At 30.4% G+C, this 18961-nt stretch overlaps 3 protein-coding genes across 5 annotated transcripts; 2 read left to right on the top strand and 1 right to left on the bottom strand.

The window, feature by feature from the left end:
- The first annotated feature begins 666 nt into the window (after positions 1-666).
- On the top strand, positions 667-6762 carry LOC114418788 (phosphoethanolamine N-methyltransferase-like). The gene is made up of 12 exons (XM_028384295.1): positions 667-866; positions 1069-1181; positions 2508-2645; positions 2802-2939; positions 3446-3589; positions 4131-4241; positions 4343-4484; positions 5065-5345; positions 5464-5625; positions 5742-5795; positions 5906-5980; positions 6471-6762. The coding sequence occupies exons 1-12, from the start codon at positions 725-727 to the stop codon at positions 6564-6566; spliced, it is 1596 nt and encodes a 531-aa protein (XP_028240096.1). The 5' UTR covers positions 667-724; the 3' UTR covers positions 6567-6762.
- Positions 6763-8824: 2062 nt separating this feature from the next.
- LOC114418682 (Down syndrome critical region protein 3 homolog) lies at positions 8825-12922 on the top strand. 2 transcript variants are annotated; one of them, XM_028384149.1, is made up of 11 exons: positions 8825-8992; positions 9061-9153; positions 9327-9391; positions 10147-10201; positions 10983-11069; positions 11396-11464; positions 11552-11627; positions 11848-12032; positions 12109-12197; positions 12468-12567; positions 12690-12922. In XM_028384149.1, exons 1-11 carry the CDS (start codon positions 8942-8944, stop codon positions 12732-12734), a joined length of 915 nt encoding a protein of 304 aa, XP_028239950.1. In that variant the 5' UTR covers positions 8825-8941; the 3' UTR covers positions 12735-12922. The 2 variants fall into 2 exon arrangements, with proteins under 2 accessions (XP_028239950.1, XP_028239949.1); XM_028384148.1 differs by having other exon boundaries at positions 8828-8992; positions 11380-11464; positions 11552-11656.
- Positions 12923-15025: 2103 nt separating this feature from the next.
- Positions 15026-18061, bottom strand: LOC114418683 (aldose 1-epimerase). 2 transcript variants are annotated; one of them, XM_028384152.1, is made up of 5 exons: positions 17773-18059; positions 17647-17696; positions 16703-16829; positions 16032-16136; positions 15026-15831 (listed from the first exon to the last, which is right to left on the bottom strand). In XM_028384152.1, exons 1-5 carry the CDS (start codon positions 17885-17887, stop codon positions 15209-15211), a joined length of 1020 nt encoding a protein of 339 aa, XP_028239953.1. In that variant the 5' UTR covers positions 17888-18059; the 3' UTR covers positions 15026-15208. The 2 variants fall into 2 exon arrangements, with proteins under 2 accessions (XP_028239953.1, XP_028239951.1); XM_028384150.1 differs by having other exon boundaries at positions 17647-18061.
- Positions 18062-18961: the final 900 nt, after the last annotated feature.

The following is an 18961-nucleotide window of genomic DNA, read 5'->3' on the forward strand; positions in this document are numbered from 1 at the left end:
TAAGTATGTCACATAGTAAGGACTTCTTTTGTTATATTCTTTTTATTGTAAAACTAATTTTATATTTCTCTAAGATTTATTTTTATTCTTTTTTAAAAAATAAATTAGTGGTTTTTTAAATTTATTTTCATTTTGATATTTATTTATTTTAAAAAAATTACTTAAAAATTTCACATTTTAATCTTAATTTTTTTAAAAAAAATTATATTATTATTTTTGTCTCAAATCACAGTTATCTATATTAATAAATTAATTCTCTTTGGTTTTTCTTTCTCTCTCAATTCAATCTACTTAACTATAGTTTTTACTTAAATAAAAAATATTCCTATAATTAGAATATTATGTATAATATTATATATATATATATATATATATATATATATATATTATTTTTAAAAATTGGGAAATATGAAAAAAAACATGGTGTGCTTATTAATGGGCAAGACAATGTCTTTGGTTTAAAGGATGAAAATAATAAAAAAACTGAATTAAAGTAGAATATAAAAGATATAGATAAAATAAATATAAAATTTCTCTTCTATATTATTTCTCTCCTCTTTACTAACAAAAAAAATGATTGAATGAATGAATAGCGTAAAAAACAATACGTAGTAACATGTGAAGGTGGGTGTGTATTATATATGTAAGGAAGTGCGCTTACATAGTAAAAAAAGAGGGGCCAAGGCTCATCCCGTCAAAGAAAAAAATGACGGGAAAGCTATAAATGGAGGTAAGAACGAACGAAGTTGCAAAGCAAAGAATAGAAGACGAAGGGTATAGAGCTCATAACAATCCATTTGGTCTTAATTTGTTTCTGTTTTCTTCATTCTGTCAGCCATATATGGCTTCCTTGGCGACGGTGCAAGGTGATCATCATTACTTCATAATCATATTATTCATATACGTTCCTCATCCTTTATTAGTTAATTTTCTATGTACACTTATACTGGCTATGATAATTGTTGCTTATTCTTTTCTATATGAATTAATTATATAATTACGTGAATGAGATCGATACTAAGAATATATGTTCGTGAGGAAATTAATTTATTAATGTTGATGTTGTAGATGAACGTTGCGTTCAGAGAAGCTACTGGATTGAACATACCACAGATTTGTCCGTAGAGTCAATGATGCTCGATTCCAACGCCTCTGATCTCGACAAGGAAGAAAGACCCGAAGTGCGTGCCTTTCCGATCCTTTTCCTCTCCATACTTCATTCATGCTTATAATAAGTTAATAACCTTCATCTATTATTAGCATTTCTATTACTGTACTCATTTATCATATTTTTTTTCTGTAAATATTATTTTAGACTCACTAAAATTCAGTTATAGTGCTTGAATTCTAACAAGAGTAAAAATTAATGAATATTCTTGACCACCAACAACAATTGATACGATTTATGCTCCTTAATCAAATAGTTCAGAATTTAAATTCTAATCAACAAAATATTTTATACGACAAAAGAACACACAAAAAGAGAGTCAAGAACTCAATTCTAATATACTTTCTTGCATCACATAATATTAATGCTAGTATATATATATTTTTTATTTTTATAGAATTTTAATATTATTTTTTTATATGCTCTCTATTATGCGAGGAATGGTATTTTCTAATATGTTCTTTGTTATTAAGTGTTAACTTTTAAGAATATTGATAGAATTAAAGAAATTAATTAAAATATAGTTCACTGAATCATTAAAATATAAATTATCATGTAGAGTAAAATTGTTAACTTTTGTAAAATAAAAAATACTCTAAATGTAATTTTTAGAATGATTTATAACAAATTGATGGTGAAAATGTCTAAATAAATTAACAGTATATTAAATTAAACTCAAAATTAAATATATCACGTTAAATGTTTTAAATTATTTATATTTTAATATAATAAATATTTTATTTCTAAATTTTTTATCATGTAACAATTAAAATTATCCGTATTTTATTCATAGTTTATGCTGACATTGTTATGACATGCAATGAATGATTATAAGACTCCAAATAAATTGCTTTCTCTAAAAGAGAAATGTTTTCATTCTATCTCGTTTGGATTCTTTGTTTTAGGGGTCATCGCCTTTTCTGTTATTATGCGCATGATAGTAATTTGGACGTTAGTTAGAGGACGGTGACCCTTAATTCTGATAGGGACATAATTTGAATAGGTTATTATATTATTAAATTCTTAAATAATAACATATAGATATTAAAAAAATAATTACAGTAAGATTGTTTATCTTTTCAGTGTCTTTTTGGTTGAAGTGAAAAGTTCAGAAAAGTGATACATGAGATTCTGTATATACTTTATACGTGAATGTATACTTTCCCTTATGATTGTTAGTTTGAAGTACTAAATTATTGGCCAACTTCCCTTTCTAATATAAGAAGCAAGATGAGAGGCTAGAAAATTTCTTCTTGTACCTTTTTATCAGTATCCCTTTGTTTTTCTTTTCTTTTCCGAGCAAGTGATTTTGTGATTCATCTATTTTTTTGTCACATAGGTTTTGTCCCTACTACCAGCATATGAAGGAAAATCAGTTGTAGAACTTGGAGCAGGTATTGGAAGATTCACAGGTGAATTGGCCAAGAAAGCTGGCCAGTTGCTTGCTGTGGATTTCATTGAGAGTGCTATAAAGAAGGTAATACCAATTTCTTACCACACTTTGAACACTAATTAATAATTATGTTTGTCTATTTTTTTTATAAAAAAATTGGTCCCACCCATATTGTGATATAATGTAATGACTAATATAATGACCTTAATTGGTTTCTCATCTCACATAATCTTTCTGCAGAATGAAAGCATTAATGGACACCACAAGAATGTCAAGTTCATGTGTGCTGATGTCACTTCTCCAAACTTGCATATTTCTGAAGGATCAGTTGATCTGATGTTCTCCAATTGGTTACTCATGTATCTTTCAGATAAAGAGGTGAGTTTTTTTTCTTTTTTTGTTTTGTAGAAAAATTGAAGCATAGAAAATTTCTTGGTTTTGTTATCAGTTTAGACAATCTGAAGATAACATGATGTATGACATAATCCGTTATGGTCCCAATTAACTTCCAAGTGATAATGACCAGGTTGTATAATTTTGATATTAAATTTGGTGATGTGAAATAGCGTTCGTTTTAAATTTACATTGTGTTTAAAGGCTTCTTTTGGTCTTTGTTGGTTCTGTCCTTTTCCTTTTGCAATCAATGACAATGATGTATTGATGTTTCTAGCTATCGTCTATTGGTGAATTTGAAAGTAGTTGATGCTCATGTCAAAGTATTGGAAATAAATAAAAGAAGATGAATTTTTTCCATTTTTGCCCCCTTGAGGTTTTTCATCACTGTGAGAAATAGTGACATTGCTTCCTTGTCACTACTTTTTTTTTTTCTTTCCCTCTTCCTCCTTATAGTTAAGGCTTTTATTATTTCCCTTGATTCGTTTCAGGTTGAGAATTTAGCTGCAAGGATGATCAAATGGTTAAAAGTTGGTGGATATGTATTCTTCAGAGAATCATGTTTCCACCAATCTGGAGATTCCAAGAGAAAATACAACCCGACTCACTATAGGGAGCCTAGATTTTACACTAAGGTTTGTTTCGAGTGTAATTACTATTCCCTCTTTGTCCCTTTCAAACAATTGCATGAATAAAATGAGGTTGACAGCAACTTTATATGGAATGCTCTTTACTTACACTTTATGGAGATAAAACTTTTAAGATCATATTAAAGTACAACAATTAGTCGGAGTTATTCAACAGAAAATGGTTGAGTTTGTGATGATAAAGACCAAAGATGTGCCTATGTTCATTAATTTTACAAACAATAAACAATATATGCAGTGACATTGTAAAGATTTTTTTACCATGTCATTGAATCATAAATTATTATATATAATAAATTTATCAATTTTTATAATAATTATCTTAAAAGTCATATTAAACATGATTTTTGATATGTAAAAACACATTAACACTTCAAGCCTAAATGTTTTTTTATCGGTAAAAAAAAAATACATTTAGGCTTGTAAGCTAATGTTATTATTGATACACCTAATTTTCTATACTCATATTCTACTATCATTCTAATTTCTAAACATGCTTGGTTTTGATTATCTTTCTCATGTTAAGTAGGTATTTAAAGAGTGCCATACGAGTGATGATACCCGGAATTCCTTTGAACTTTCCCTTGTTGGATGTAAATGTATTGGAGCTTATGTCCGAAATAAGAAGAATCAAAATCAGGTAACAAAACATGGTTTCTATTTCTTTTAATTATTATATCTTATTTTAGTTTATTCAATTGATTGACAATATATGATTAAAATAGTAACCCTGTCATGCAGATTTGCTGGATATGGAAAAAAGTTAGATCACAGGATGATAGGGGGTTCCAGAGGTTCTTAGATAGTGTTGAGTATAATCATAAGGATATTTTACTTTATGAGAGTGTTTTTGGTCAAGGTTTTGTGAGCACAGGAGGACTTGGTATGTTGTCATTTTCCTTTCTCTCTTATGCTTTGTTATGTGATGGAGAATTTTCCTTTCATTAAGGTAGGGATGTATGGAAGAATGATCTTTCTCAATGATGCCCTCTTATAATCTTACCTGAGCCATGGGATGGATGAAAGGTTTGATAAGTGCTTTCTAAAAGTAACACCAAATCATTATAAAGATTAGGTGCAGTCAAATATTAATAATGCCTTGGTACAAGGTTTTATGACACTTCCTTTGCCTTTAGGAACATCATGTTTTGGATTCATAAAAGAATAAAGGTTGTCTGTGCAATAAACAGATTTGAAATAAAGAAATAAGAAATCCTGTATTTCCAGCCTTTTATTCTGATTTTTTTTTTATTTATATTGTTCTCATTTTGATTATATCTCTCATTCTTAGACTGATGGATGATTTGATATACTATATCATATTTTGTAATATTCTTTTTTTCTGAAAAGTTCCATGTGTATGGTGCTAATTAAAATCTAGAAGGTGCCATTTGTTTATTTTTGGAATCAGTCATAGTAGATTTCATGTGTTTCTAAAGTGCAAGTGCTCATTCCTTGTACAGAAACAACCAAGGAATTCGTGGCAAAGTTGGGACTAAAACCTGGCCAGAAAGTACTGGATGTTGGTTGTGGTACTGGGGGAGGTGACATTTACATGGCAGAAAATTTTGATGTTGAGGTTGTTGGCATTGACCTCTCCATAAACATAATTTCTCTTGCCATTGAACGTGCTATTGGACTCAAATGCTGTGTAGAATTTGAGTGTGCCGATTGCACTAAAAAAACATTTCCTGTGAATACATTTGATGTAATCTATTCCCGTGACACATTGTTACACATCAAAGTAAGGAACCATCTGTCTTAATTTTTGGTTGGTTAATGCCACACATTGTTACACGCTTTTCAATTCATTTCATATTTCTAACTTCTGTTTTCTGCAATTTTTTTGTGGATTTATACAGGATAAGCCATCACTATTCAGATCATTTTACAAATGGTTGAAGCGTGGAGGTACACTTCTGATTACTGATTACTGCAAAAGTGAAGGAAGTCTATCATTAGGATATGCTGAGTATATAAAGAAAGGGGGATATTATATTCATGACATGAAAACATATTGTCGGGTATGGTAGCAAATATTATTAGTGTCATCATTTTTGGCTTCTCTATCACACTTGAAATTATTTCCTGTTACAACTCTTTTACATGACATGCTTCTTGTATTCTAAATCATGCACAGATGCTCGAGAATGCTGGATTTGATGATGTTGTTGCCGAGGATCGAACTAATTTGGTATGTTAGAACCCATGATAATGCTTTTAGATTGCTTTTTTGACAAATTATATTTTACTGTCCTTATGGAGTACTAACAAAATTATTACGTGACTACTTGTGTGTCCCAGTTCATGAAAACACTACAACAGGAGTTAAATGCCCTTCACAGCAAGAAGGATGATTTCATTGATGACTTCTCGGAGGTGGAACATTTTGTATCTTTTTAACATACTATGTTATTATCCCATTTCTATACATAAGGCTCTACAACAACAACAACAACGCCTTATACATAAGGCTCTATTTTAACTAATTCAAACTCATTAAGAAAGCTGATTAATTTAGTTAGGGACATTAACTTTGTTAACTAGATCAATGTTAGTAACATTCTCCAACACATACTTTATTATTGGTTAAAATTTATTGAATATTACAAAATCAGAAGAATGTTAGCAACACACTTAGTTTCTTACAGACGTACCCTTATTTGGTGGAAATCATGTTGCTCCCATATGAGGGGTCCAGTTCTCAAATTAGTGAGATTCTCATAAATTTTAATTAATAAGAGAAATTTTAATCAATAAAAAATAGTGTTGAAAAGAGAACATTAGAGAGTCTATTGTTAGTAGAAATCTTTTAGTCACTTGTCAGTTTTAATTTCAAAGCATTCACTGGTGGAATCATTGCTTTCAGGAAGACTACAATGAAATTACTGAAAGATGGAAGGCCAAGCAGATGCGGGGGGCAGATGGTGAACAAATATGGAGCTTGTTCATTGCCAAGAAATAATAATTCTTCTTCTCATGATATGTCTTACTTTGCCTATATTTAGTTCAGTGTGAACAGTTTTCCAAATGATAGTTTGGATAACTATTTTGTTGTTATTTATATCTTCTGAGCAAAATGTTTCTGCGTTCTAGCAAAAGATAATCAAAACTTCTATCCGTTCTCTTCTATTTGAATGTGATGTTTACTAATTATGGCTTCCATGCTCAAAATAGATTTGGTTGCCCAGACAATTAGGCCACCCTAGTGACGTTTTGTGTATATAACGATCTAGTGACGTTTGAAAAGTAGAAACTGAAAGGTTAAACACTTACACCAGCTTGGTTTTAGCTCTGAAACAATTGAAGTAACAAGTGCATTTCACTATCTGAAAAATTTAACCATCAACATGGTACTCCTTCTTTTAAGGCTGTAACACATTATTTATATGTCTTATCAAAATCTTCTGAGTAATATTATTCATTTTTTTTAATTTTTTTTATCTCTCTTTATCACATTATTTATCTCATCTCATTTTGTCTCTCTGTTCCTATTTCTCTCATTAACCACAAACAATAGTTTATTAAGGATCAAAATAAACATAAGTATATTTTAAATTAAAAATATTTATAAATATAATAAATTATTTTGATACAAAAATAAAGATAAAAGATCAAATTAAAATATAAAAAAATAAAAAAAATCGCCAACAAGATAAAAGAAATAAATGGTAAAATGTATTTTAAGTTCCTCAAGATTTAGTCAAAATAACTTATCCTTGAACTTTTAAATGTAACAAGTTTTGTTCTAAGGTCAAATCATAATAAAGTATAATATCAAAAATAAATTTTTTTACATATTTAATTACTCATTTATTTTCTATAATTACATAAATTTACTTTTTTTATACTTGAAAACTATTCATTTTAGTATTTATACAAGCACTTTTTAGTACTGTTTTGGTCTATGTCGTTAAAAATAGCTAGACATTGTTGTTAACAAACTATGATGTGGCATTAACGTGTATTGCACTTAACGTTTAAGTCTTTATACTTGTACTATCTTAGCGTTTAGTTTTTATATAATTGCACAAATTTTATCTTTTAGTCCTTACACTTAAAAATAATTTATTTTAAACCTTATACAAACACTTTAAATTCTATTTTGGTCCATGCAATGACAAAAAACTTAATGTTGTTGATAGTGGATGAAGTGACTTTGACGTGCGTTCTAACATAAAAGTAATGATTTCTGTTCCCATACAATATTTTTGTTTTGTTTTAATCCCTATCAACACCTTTCTCGTTTCTTACTCCTCGTTCTTCTCCTTTCCTCGACTGTTTTCTTCTTTTATTTTTCCTCTTTCCTTTTATTTGGTGGTTCCGTTTATTTTAAATTCTCTTAAACTAATTATCATTGACTCAAAATGGAGAATCTCAAGGTTTAAACATGCATCATAGACAATATGAGGTAGCTTACGAGTAGCGATTTGTGTTAACAATTCTTGTATTAGCATAAACTTATATCATGTTTTAATCTTGTTGTGTAACATGTTTAGAAACATAAAAGTTGTCCCTTTACTTCATTTTCTAGATCAAGTAATGCTTCCACCAACACCACCTTCAAAAATTACCTCTGAAGGCAATGTGTCATGTAAACATTTTCTTTTTCAAATTTCTAGTAGCTTAACGATCATTAGAAATTTTTTGGCAGTTTTAGATTGTCAATCTCTATTTTGTGGTAATGTAAGAGAACCTATAGTTAATGAAATTACATGGCATGAATATCAAAGCGAAACGATGCAACAAGTTCTCAAGTGTAAGTCTGAAAAAAAAGTTTTCAAATGCAAAGACTAAATAATAAAGTTTGTCTAACTATGAATACTAAATGAGTGATTAAAATGTTTACTATATTTCAGCCATTGTTTTTAAAGGATTATTAAATTATTATGTCGATGGAGTTTTTGAGAATTTTTAATTAGTTTCTTAAACTAAAAAGTTATAATTGAGTTTTTTTTTCTTTTATATTTTTTTGCATTCAATCCTTAGAGTTTGTAAAACTGATTGTTATTTTTCCACAAGTTTCAAACCTTCATAAACTAATTGTAAATATTAATATCCAATTACAATCTTTTTTATATGAAAAATGATTCAACTACAAATTTTAATAGTTTAAAAAATTAATTAAAAATTCTCAAAACAATAAAAAATAAAAAAAGTCTACTAATTGTAAACCTTTTTAAAATATAGGAAGTAAAATAAATTTTAACCTAATCTCCAAATACATCTCAGAATAAATCTGAGAGAAGAAGAGAAAGCAAAATATGTTAATGAGAATGAAATGATTCTCCTGACAAAAACTGTTAAACTTAGTGAGTACTGAGTAGGGAGTTGCCAGCCATGTCCGTTGAACTCAAGCTCTCTCGTTCCAATCGTATCTATCGCCCTTCGGTAAAACCTTACCTTGCCTTACCCACATCTCTCTCTCTGTAAACATTGTTGATGATTTGAATTTCCAGGAAGCTCTGGAAGGCAAAATCATTGTCAAAACTCAGTCTTCAATTTCCCACTATGGAATTCGCCTTACTGTCAAAGGATCCGTTAACTTGCAGGTACCCTCTTGTTTCATTGTTCAGAAAATGATGGAAAGATGCAAATTTTGTGCTCGAAATCACTCCCTTTTTTTTTTTAAAGCTAAATGGGAAATCTTATTGGGTTTTTAGTTTTAATCATGTCAGTTGTTTTGAGTTTTTATTTTGAAACTTGTTTTGATGCCATGTTGAAGGTTCGTGGAGGATCAGCTGGGGTTGTTGAGTCATTCTATGGTGTTATTAAGCCCATCCCAATTGTGTAAGTTTACTTGGAATCGATGAACAAATAACTTTTCAAAATAACTGATGTGTATACATGGGGAAATTACTAATTGTGCGTTTTTTTTTTATATAAACTTTTGTGTGTAAGTGACGAGCAGAGTAGGATATGTTTTAGTTATACAAAGATAATGCAATGTTGCCTCAAAAAGACCATATTATTAATTCAGTATTGTGATGTTGGAGATCCTATTTAGTGGTATACTGTAACTGTTCACTGTTATTGTTTTCTTTTATTTTAAAAATTTGGCCTAGAGGCATATCTAAATGATTGACAATGTTTTCTACCGTATTCAATTGACCAAACATATGGTCTCTTTGGATAAGTAAACCATGGCAGTTATCCTTATAAGTTATAACTACATATTTTGTAGATAACTCTGCATTTTTTTCAGATCAATCTGCATTTTTGTCAGATCAATCTGAATTTTGTAATGGGATTTCATCTGCTCTTCCTACCCTGGCTATAATCCACTTATAGTACATGTCATTTTATCTGAAGTGGGTAAACCTTCATGAATGTATGCTCTATATCATTTTCTTTTCATGGTGGAAGTTTTAATTGTACCTTTTATCCATCACTTTCATTCTGGATGCTCTATAGCTAACTTTAGCTTGTAAGGAAATTACTGGTGTTAGAGAAAAAAATCTGAAATTATTGCTTCATGATATTTGTAAATTCTTTGGCTCACATTAGGACAAGTATACATGATTCTTGTGATTGGCTTGTAACAGGAATAGGACCATTGAGGTTAAATCTTCTGGAAAGATTGGTTCGGGTACATCGGAGGTAGTGTATCAATAGCAAATGAACCAAATATTGTCTATTTAAAGCAGTTTTATTTTGTGTAGTTACTTGAGTAGAATTCTTTTCTGGTGTTTGTCGAGATAAATCTTACACGCTTACAAAATATTCTATTATCTGCAGTCTCCTGAAAAAAAGATTGAGCTACTCAGATGAGAGTTTTATTTTATTAAATTTTTATTTTTGGTGTTTTGTTAACTTTATGTCATTAAAGCATCTAAATAAGAAAACAAGTTTAAAAACAAATAGGCTTAACTGGCATGTGATTCTCATAGAGGATCACATAATTATGGTGAAATTCTCTTCAATATCATTATCTGATTTCTGGACAGGCATCCAACTGTAAGCCATAAGATTTCAATTGATGCTTTAATATTTGTTTAATACATTATATTTGGTAGCTCTTTCTGGTATGTGAATTTACCCATCAAATGTGTCTTTTCTCATCTAAATTCATTTAGGTAAAAGCAATGAAATTTAAAGTTGAAGAGGGTTTAAGCACTAAAGTATCATACCTTTTCGATTATTTCATTATTTAGAAACTGGCTGCGTCATTCTTTACATTTTCTGTCTGTTCTCATTTATATGTGTGCATATGCTATTAAGTGGTTTAGAATACTTTTGATATGATTTCAGAGTTTTGCTAATCTAATTGGAATCTCTGTCTCACAGTTTGAAATAGCACATCAAAATTTGTTTATGTAAGCTATGTCTGAGTTCTTTTCTTTGTTAATATTCATTGTAAGTTTTGCAATCATTGTGGCAGATACCATTCTCAGTGAATCTTAGACAGCGGGATGAAAATTTAGAAAGATTTTATGAGACTTTCCATGGTGCAAATATTAGTATCCAGGTAAAATCTTCTTAGAAAGTGCTTTGTTGGGCAACTGATCTTTATGATGGAGTTATAATTGTTCTACAGTCCTAGTATTGTTCTTCGTCTCTTCTTTTACTGAAGAGTTTAAAATTGATCTGCTGCCAATATAAATTATTTTTACACACTGAACATGAAATTGCCACAATATTTTGGTAACAAGGTTTGGTGAGGCCATAGTTACATTGCCAAAGTATCACAATTAAATATTTTTGCAAGCTTATTTCTCTTCATTTTTTTTTTTAATTTTTCCATAATTTAGAAGGTTGGTGATTGATAGCCTCTATAGTATTTGGCAACTGTAGATATATCTCGTGGATACTTGCATAAATCATTATCAGCAACAATGGAGTTCATTGTTGAAAGTGATAAAGGTATGATTGTGTTAGGTCCAAATCTTTATTCTTTATTTTTATATGTGAATCAATGAAGTACTAAACTACTAGTCTTTTTTTTTGTAGAAAATTCAGCTGATCTTCAACAACAACCACTTTCTCCAGAGATGGCAATCTTTTACATTACCCAAGACACTCAAAGGCATCCTCTACTTCCTGAATTAAAATCTGGTACTTTGATTTACCTTCAATAGTTCAATAGGTAAACATGTTCGCTGTGGTTGTATTAAACTTGCTGTGGTTACATCATAGGAAAAATGCATTAGTTGTGCACTTGAAAAGTTGAATTGTGTTATGTAAACACTAAACCCATCAATGAGAAAAGGTCATGTGGCTCATGCAACAAAGATATTCTTGAATAGGTGGATTTCGGGTGACAGGAAAAATCTCTACTCAATGTTCTTTGTCTGGTCCTATTAGTGGTGAGTTAACTGTAGAAACATCTGCAGTTCCAATTCATTCTATTGACATTCAGTTGTTTCGAGTTGAGTCCGTTCTTCTTGGGGAGAAAATTGTGACCGAAACCTCTCTGGTCCAAACAACACAGGCAAGTGATGGTGTATTTGTATTAAATCATACATGTCAATTCAAAATAAGCTGTTAATTCTCTTTTTATTTAGCAGATAGCAGATGGAGATGTGTGCCGTAATTTGACGCTGCCTATTTATGTAATACTACCACGCCTTTTGACCTGTCCAACAACCTTAGCTGGGTATGTCCTTTCCACGATGAATTCTCCTCCAATGTATTTCAATTTTCCTAAGAGTTGTGGTACATCCAAAACTGAACATACACACACACAGACTTATTGTACATGTTGATTCTATATTAAAGAACCTTGGGAGAACCACACCACTAAAACTTTTTTGAGTTTAGCACTTATAATTTCATCAATATCTTTTCATGAATTACTTTGTGCATGTAAAACTTATTGCATACTGAATCGACTAAGTTTGATGTTAATGCTATTTTTTTCATGCAGTCCCTTCTCAGTTGAGTTCAAAGTTGCCATCGTTATAAGCTTTCAGTCAGAGCTAAGTAAACTGCACAAAAAATCTGACGCCAAAACTCCGAGACTATGGGTAGGTTCAGGTCCATTGTTAGATTTGTGATCATTTATTAATCTTCACTTTGAAGTATCGTTTTGTTTTAAGCTGGCAAAGACGTGTTTCTGACTAGCAGTTTTCTTTATGTGAACTTTCAGCTGGCAATGGAAACATTACTGCTTGAGTTGGTTCGGACAAAGTAAGATGATTTAATTGTGTGGTTTATCAAAATATGAATATGTGGATAAATATGGAACATGGCTTTACTCATGCAACATTTTAGATAGGTTTGAGTAAATTGGGTATTTGACTTCTCAAGTTTCATGTAATGTAGCTCAATCTTTTACTGCAGCATTGCATTGAGAAACATTTCTTAATCTCTGGATCCAAACTAAGCGATTCACTCTGATAGAAAATGGTAGTTATTTTAAAAATTATCACGGGTGGATCTAGAACACTAGTGAGAGAGGTGGCAAGTACTATTTTTTATTTTAATTTAAATTTTAAACTTTAATACATTATTATATATTAAATTGAAGATATCTTTCTTTTTATACTACTAAAATTTAAGATTATTGTTATCTTAATTAATTATGATTTCAATTCAGTTTTTAAATTTCAATGTACTATATTAATAAAGATAATTCTTGATTTTAAAACTTTATGTAGTAACTTTTTGTTGTTTTAAAAATCTTATCTCTTTGATTTGTTTCTATTTAATACAATAGAATATTTATTATTAATAACGGAAATGTTTATTATTCTCTTTAAATTATTTTTATTTAAAATTAAAAATAATTGTACAATGCATAAAAAACTTGTTAGTTAGATATATGGCTGTGTTGGAAAACTAACTGAAAAACTAGTTAGAAATTGAAAAGTTAACTGAAAATTAAAAAATTATTTTATTTAATCAAAAGTGTTTGATAGAATTATATGTTGAAAAATATAAAATTATATAAATAATAAAAATAATAAAAGTTTATTTTAAATAGAAAAGATTAAAAAGAAAATTTAATAAATATTCAGGAACAGAAAAGAATAAATATAAAAAGTTAGAAGTTAGCATTTTAAAAAATGTTATTTCAGGTAGTGTCCAACAAAATACTAGAAGTTATTAAAAAAAGTTCATTTATGAAACAATCAAACAAGTTTTTTAACCAATAAAAAAAGATTAGAAATTAGGTAAAATATTTTTTAGAACACACTCATACAATTGAAATCTAAAGTTTTAGATGTGGAAAGTTTTAATTATCGATAACTAGATAAATCAGAATTGACTAAATTTTGGCAATTCTTTTTATAAAAAAATGAGAGAATATAAAATACCTTGTTTAGGGAAAGTCACATAGACATAATGCATTGAAATTGAGAATATATTGAGAGAATCCATTCTCACAAAATGAAAGATGAAGACTCAGATATATAAAAAGTATTTATTTTTACATATTGATAAAGTATTTTCTGTCCTTCAAAACATGTAAAAGTCTTGATCTTTATCCCTCTAAATATGGAAAGGTTTAGGGTTTTTTCTTTCTTTTACAGAATGGATGTAAAAATTTAATTTTAGTCTTTATAATGTTTTACCATTAGGCTACATGGAACAAAAACATCAAGTAATGAATGATAATATCTCAATTTGTTAACTATGTTAGGAGTTAGCCTAACTTAAAATGAAAATGGGTCAAGTAATATGGATGACAAGTTCAATTCTATTAATTTTTTGTAAAAATAATTTTTTTTCCGACTTTATTTAACTTCCCATCAAATTCTGGATTGGTCATAATTCTTTTTTTCGGATGAATCGAAAAATTAAGATAAAAAAAATTCAATTCTAAACTCAAGGGATCAAAGATGAATTTTGCCAAACAAGTCTCTCAAATTTAAAAACATAAAATAATAAACATGTAACTTCCTTACCGTAAAAAAAGTACATATAACCTCCTAAGTAAAAATTAAATGAAAAAGTAAGTATTTAATATTTTAGAAACATAAAAAACTTTGAAAACATTGTAACTTGTTTGGTGTTTCCAATATTTATTAAGACTTATCAACGAACGAGTCTTAAGTATTCAATAATTTCTTCAGTTAATAAAAAAAAAATTAAGTTGTTATTGGAGGATTTAAAATTATTCTCATGTTATATATATCATCGATAAGAATAAATGAAAACAAAAAAAGGTAATGGAGAAAAACATTGAACTCAAGTAAAACATTTTATATTTTAAGAAAATTGAAATTATAATTTGTTAAAATATTATGCTTGTACTTATCTTACAATCCAGCAACGTTGATGGAATGTTATGGGGTCTAGTAAGAATGCTCTGTACTCTTGTACACGTTTTCAACCTCCAATTAAAAGAAGTCCTTAGCCCCTTATAGCAGATGCGGTTGTGGTGGAAGTAATAATCTAACTCAAACTGGCTAATAGTTCATGTGGTATACATTGAATTGTAAGAAACACAAATTTTCCGTTTAACAAGACTCAAATCTATAGTTAAAGAGATGGATGTTGCTGATTCTTAGAAAGATGGATTCATTTTGCAATATAATGTCAACATTCAGGAGTGATAAAACAACACGACTTGGACAATGAAATGGTCATTCAATTATTTGAACGCAAACATAATATGCACAACAAGATGTCTACCCCATTGTTATGCCACTCCAACAAACATCACTCAAGGGAAAACTCAAACAACATGGTATGTTGATACTTCTCACCCGGACGAACCACAACAGATGGAAAATTTGGCTGGTTTATGGCATTAGGGAATCCTTGTGTCTCCAGACATAACCCGGCATGCTTTCCATATATAGCACCTCCTTTTCCTTGAACACCATTAACATAGTTTGCAGTGTAAAATTGGACACCAGGAGCATTTGTCCACAAGTTAAGTACTCTTGAACTTGATGGATCCCTCACTTTTGCAGCGTGTCTCAAACCCTCTTTCTCTTCCCCACAATCAAGCACATAATTGTGGTCATATCCCAGTCCAACCTGACTAATGGTGTTGCCTATTCTATTCTCAGACGTAAAATCAAAAGGGGTACCCTTCACTGGCATGATTTTACCGGTTGGCACTGTATTCTCGTCGACAGGAGTGATATGATTAGCCCATAGCTGAATTGAATGGTCAAGTATATTCCCTGAGTTGTGACCAGCTAAGTTCCAGTAGGTATGCTGAGCTAAGTTAACTATGGTGGGCTTGTCCTTCGGCACACCTTCCATGTCAAGCCTCAGAGTTGTGCTTGAGGTGAGCGTGTAAGTTGCAGTAACGGTGACATCCCCAGGATAACCTTATATAACAGAAAACAAAAGTCCAAATAAAGGGAAAGGAAGAGCATACAACAACAACAACAAAGTCTTATCTTATTAGGTGAGGTCGGCTACATGCATACGTCACCACTTGACACGGTTAAAACCAAAGTTTCAGGAATGTTAAAGGAAGAACATGATGATACTTAAAAGTGAGGGAGAAATAAAGAATAGACACTACCTTCCTCTCCATCATGACTGTGGCACCTAAAAGTGATTGAGGGGGTATTTCCTTTTTTATATTCAACTACCTCCCATACCTTCTTATCAAACCCAACATTTCCACCTGAAATTTGGACAGGGGATAGGAGATCAGGAAAACAGCAAACAAAATTCATAGATTACTGTAAGAGTGTGATTTGCTTGCTTTCTTTAGAAAACATTTGAGATGTTATTTCAAACTCCATTTCAGAATCATATTATTAGCAAAAACAGCACACAATAACATCTATCCATTATCATTTGGTAGTCCACAATTATTGAGAATAACAGATAATGTTGTATTGGTCAAGTCCATGACAAATCCATTCGTGCATTGCCTTTATTTTCGAAGTTAATTTTCAACAGAATGGAAGAAATGGTCAGATAGACATGTTCAAATAATAGCTTATATTTTCATAATCATTATAGTCAGACCCCCTGATCGAATACATATATTTCAATACAAGCATTTCAATTTCATGATCAAGTACTTCAGATGGCAAAAAAACTTTTTTTTTTTAGATTTATATCATCATAGATGGACTGGGAAAGCTGAAAGGATTAGTTTAACTACACAATCCACAATTGACCAATTTAACCTCCTGGCCAACATACAACACAATGAAGACTAAGCAAACATAGAATTGATACCATGGAGACTGTTTGGGGGTTTGTTGATTGGCAAAGAGTATTGAATCCCGTCAAGTGTAAACTTGCCATCCTTAATTCGGTTTGCAACCCTGCCCACAATGCAACCAAAATAAGGAGCGAGACCTTTCTGCTTGCAAGCAACAAAAATTCAGTAAATCAACCATCAGAAGAAAACTGAAAAGTATAAACATAATACACGAAGCAAGGAAAGCTAATCTTGATCATCCAACCATTCATGGACAGTTAAGATTACATAATCCTGATGATTTTTTTTGAATTAGATTGGAGTACACTGACCGCATAAAGATTTTTTTATAAGAACTACTACTTTAATAGTCATATCTGAGATGTCAACCTGAAATGTGGGATTTCGAGCACACATCCTCACTCTGGACATCTCAAGTGTGAAATTTACAAGACTAAACATCTGCGGATAATTCGATAACGGGGACTCAATAGGCCCAAACAGCCACTAGGATAGGCTATGAAGTGAGGGTTGCCCCTACTTACATGCACTATTTTGGCCCAAACATCTCCAACAAGAAGATTTTTTATTGGTTGACAATGAATGTAAAAAAATTTACTTTAATGAAAGTGTATGGAAATTAAACTCCAACTTTTTTACATGTTTGAGATCGGTAATGTATATTGTCACTCTCATTTGAATAATTTAATGCAAAATCTTCTTCATTGACCAAACTAATATTATAAAAAATGATAAAATTTGACAAAATAAGAATAACAATAGACACATTGGAGTCACAACAGATCACTTCCATAGTTTCTCAGAGGCCATCCATCATTCCATTTTTTCAACATGAAAGGTAGAATGTTGAAAAGTGAAATTTGATGCCCATCAACCAATTAAGCCTATCCAAGCAATAACAAAACTACCCGTTACGATTAACGCCCGAATTTTACAAAAAGAATTGCAAGAATGGGACCTGATAGGATTCAACAGATTCTAGGCCAAGAACGATGTCGGATAACAATCCTTGAAAAAACAGGGAGAGCATGTCATAAATCAGCAAATAGCACTGAATGGAAATGAAAATGAAACGGAAAAGGACCATCTTTTCCGGGTACGGATAAGGAGATGATGGTGCAGCCGAGATTGCTGAGGAGGACTTGCATGCTGCCATTGTTGAGTTCGAAGGTCTCTGGTTTGGGGCTCTGATCCGCCATAGGTTTGGAATTGAAGAGAAAGAAAAAGAGAGAGAATGAGAGGATATGAATGTCAATAAGCAATGTTGTGATTGTGATGATGCAATTGAATCACCGCTATCTCAGTCATCAGTCCCTCACCTCCCTCCTGTGTGGATAGAGAGTGATACTAAGGTTATTATATCCACGTCTTCACCCAGCTGTGACTCACTCTAACTAGATTATTGCTATCTGATCTTAATATCACTAAATAGTCAATTTTTTATTTATCGTAATTCGTAAATATGTAAAATGAAAATATAAAATTTAACCTTTAAAATTATAAAAAGTATGAAAAATATATTCGATGGTTAACTATCATTAATAAAGATAGTTCATGTGACATATAGTGATAAATTTATCATTAAAATGATTGTCAACGTGACGATACTAGTGAGATTAGATGCAAATCAGTCATTTTTTTGTTGAATGAAAATGTTAATATTGGTTTACCAAAATAAATATTGTAATAGTGTATCAATCATTACAAATTTTTTCAAATTATAATAATTAGTCACAATTTATTATAAATAAAAGATAAATATATCTCATATTTCATTTCTTCAATTCTTAATTATTTTATTATTAATCGTGGCGGACGAAAGTTAACGACCGAACATATTTGTCTTCAAGGACTAAATTTTATATTTTCATCTTTTAGGGTCGCATTTGTCAGCGAATTACACATTCAAAGACAAAGATAACCTATTTACCCGTTCATATTCCTAGTGAAAAAACGAAAAGTCAAGAAAATATTATATGACAAATGTTGACAATTATAGATGACCATGTTGTTAATCATTTCACTGACAAATTTGTTTTTCCGTGTCACGTAGACTATCTTATTAACGGTAACAGACGAAAGTTAACAGATGGATATATTTATTTTACTTTTTACACTTCTAAGACTAAATTTTGTATTTTCATCTTTGAAGGACGTATTTGTCAACAAATTATATATTAAAATGACTATTTACCCTTAATATTGTTAAATCTTTCTATGAACGCACCTCTTCAATCTATTTTATTAATATGGAAATTGAGAGAGATCAATGT

Source organism: Glycine soja, chromosome 7, assembly GCF_004193775.1.
Source record: "Glycine soja cultivar W05 chromosome 7, ASM419377v2, whole genome shotgun sequence".
NCBI lineage: Eukaryota > Viridiplantae > Streptophyta > Magnoliopsida > Fabales > Fabaceae > Glycine > Glycine soja.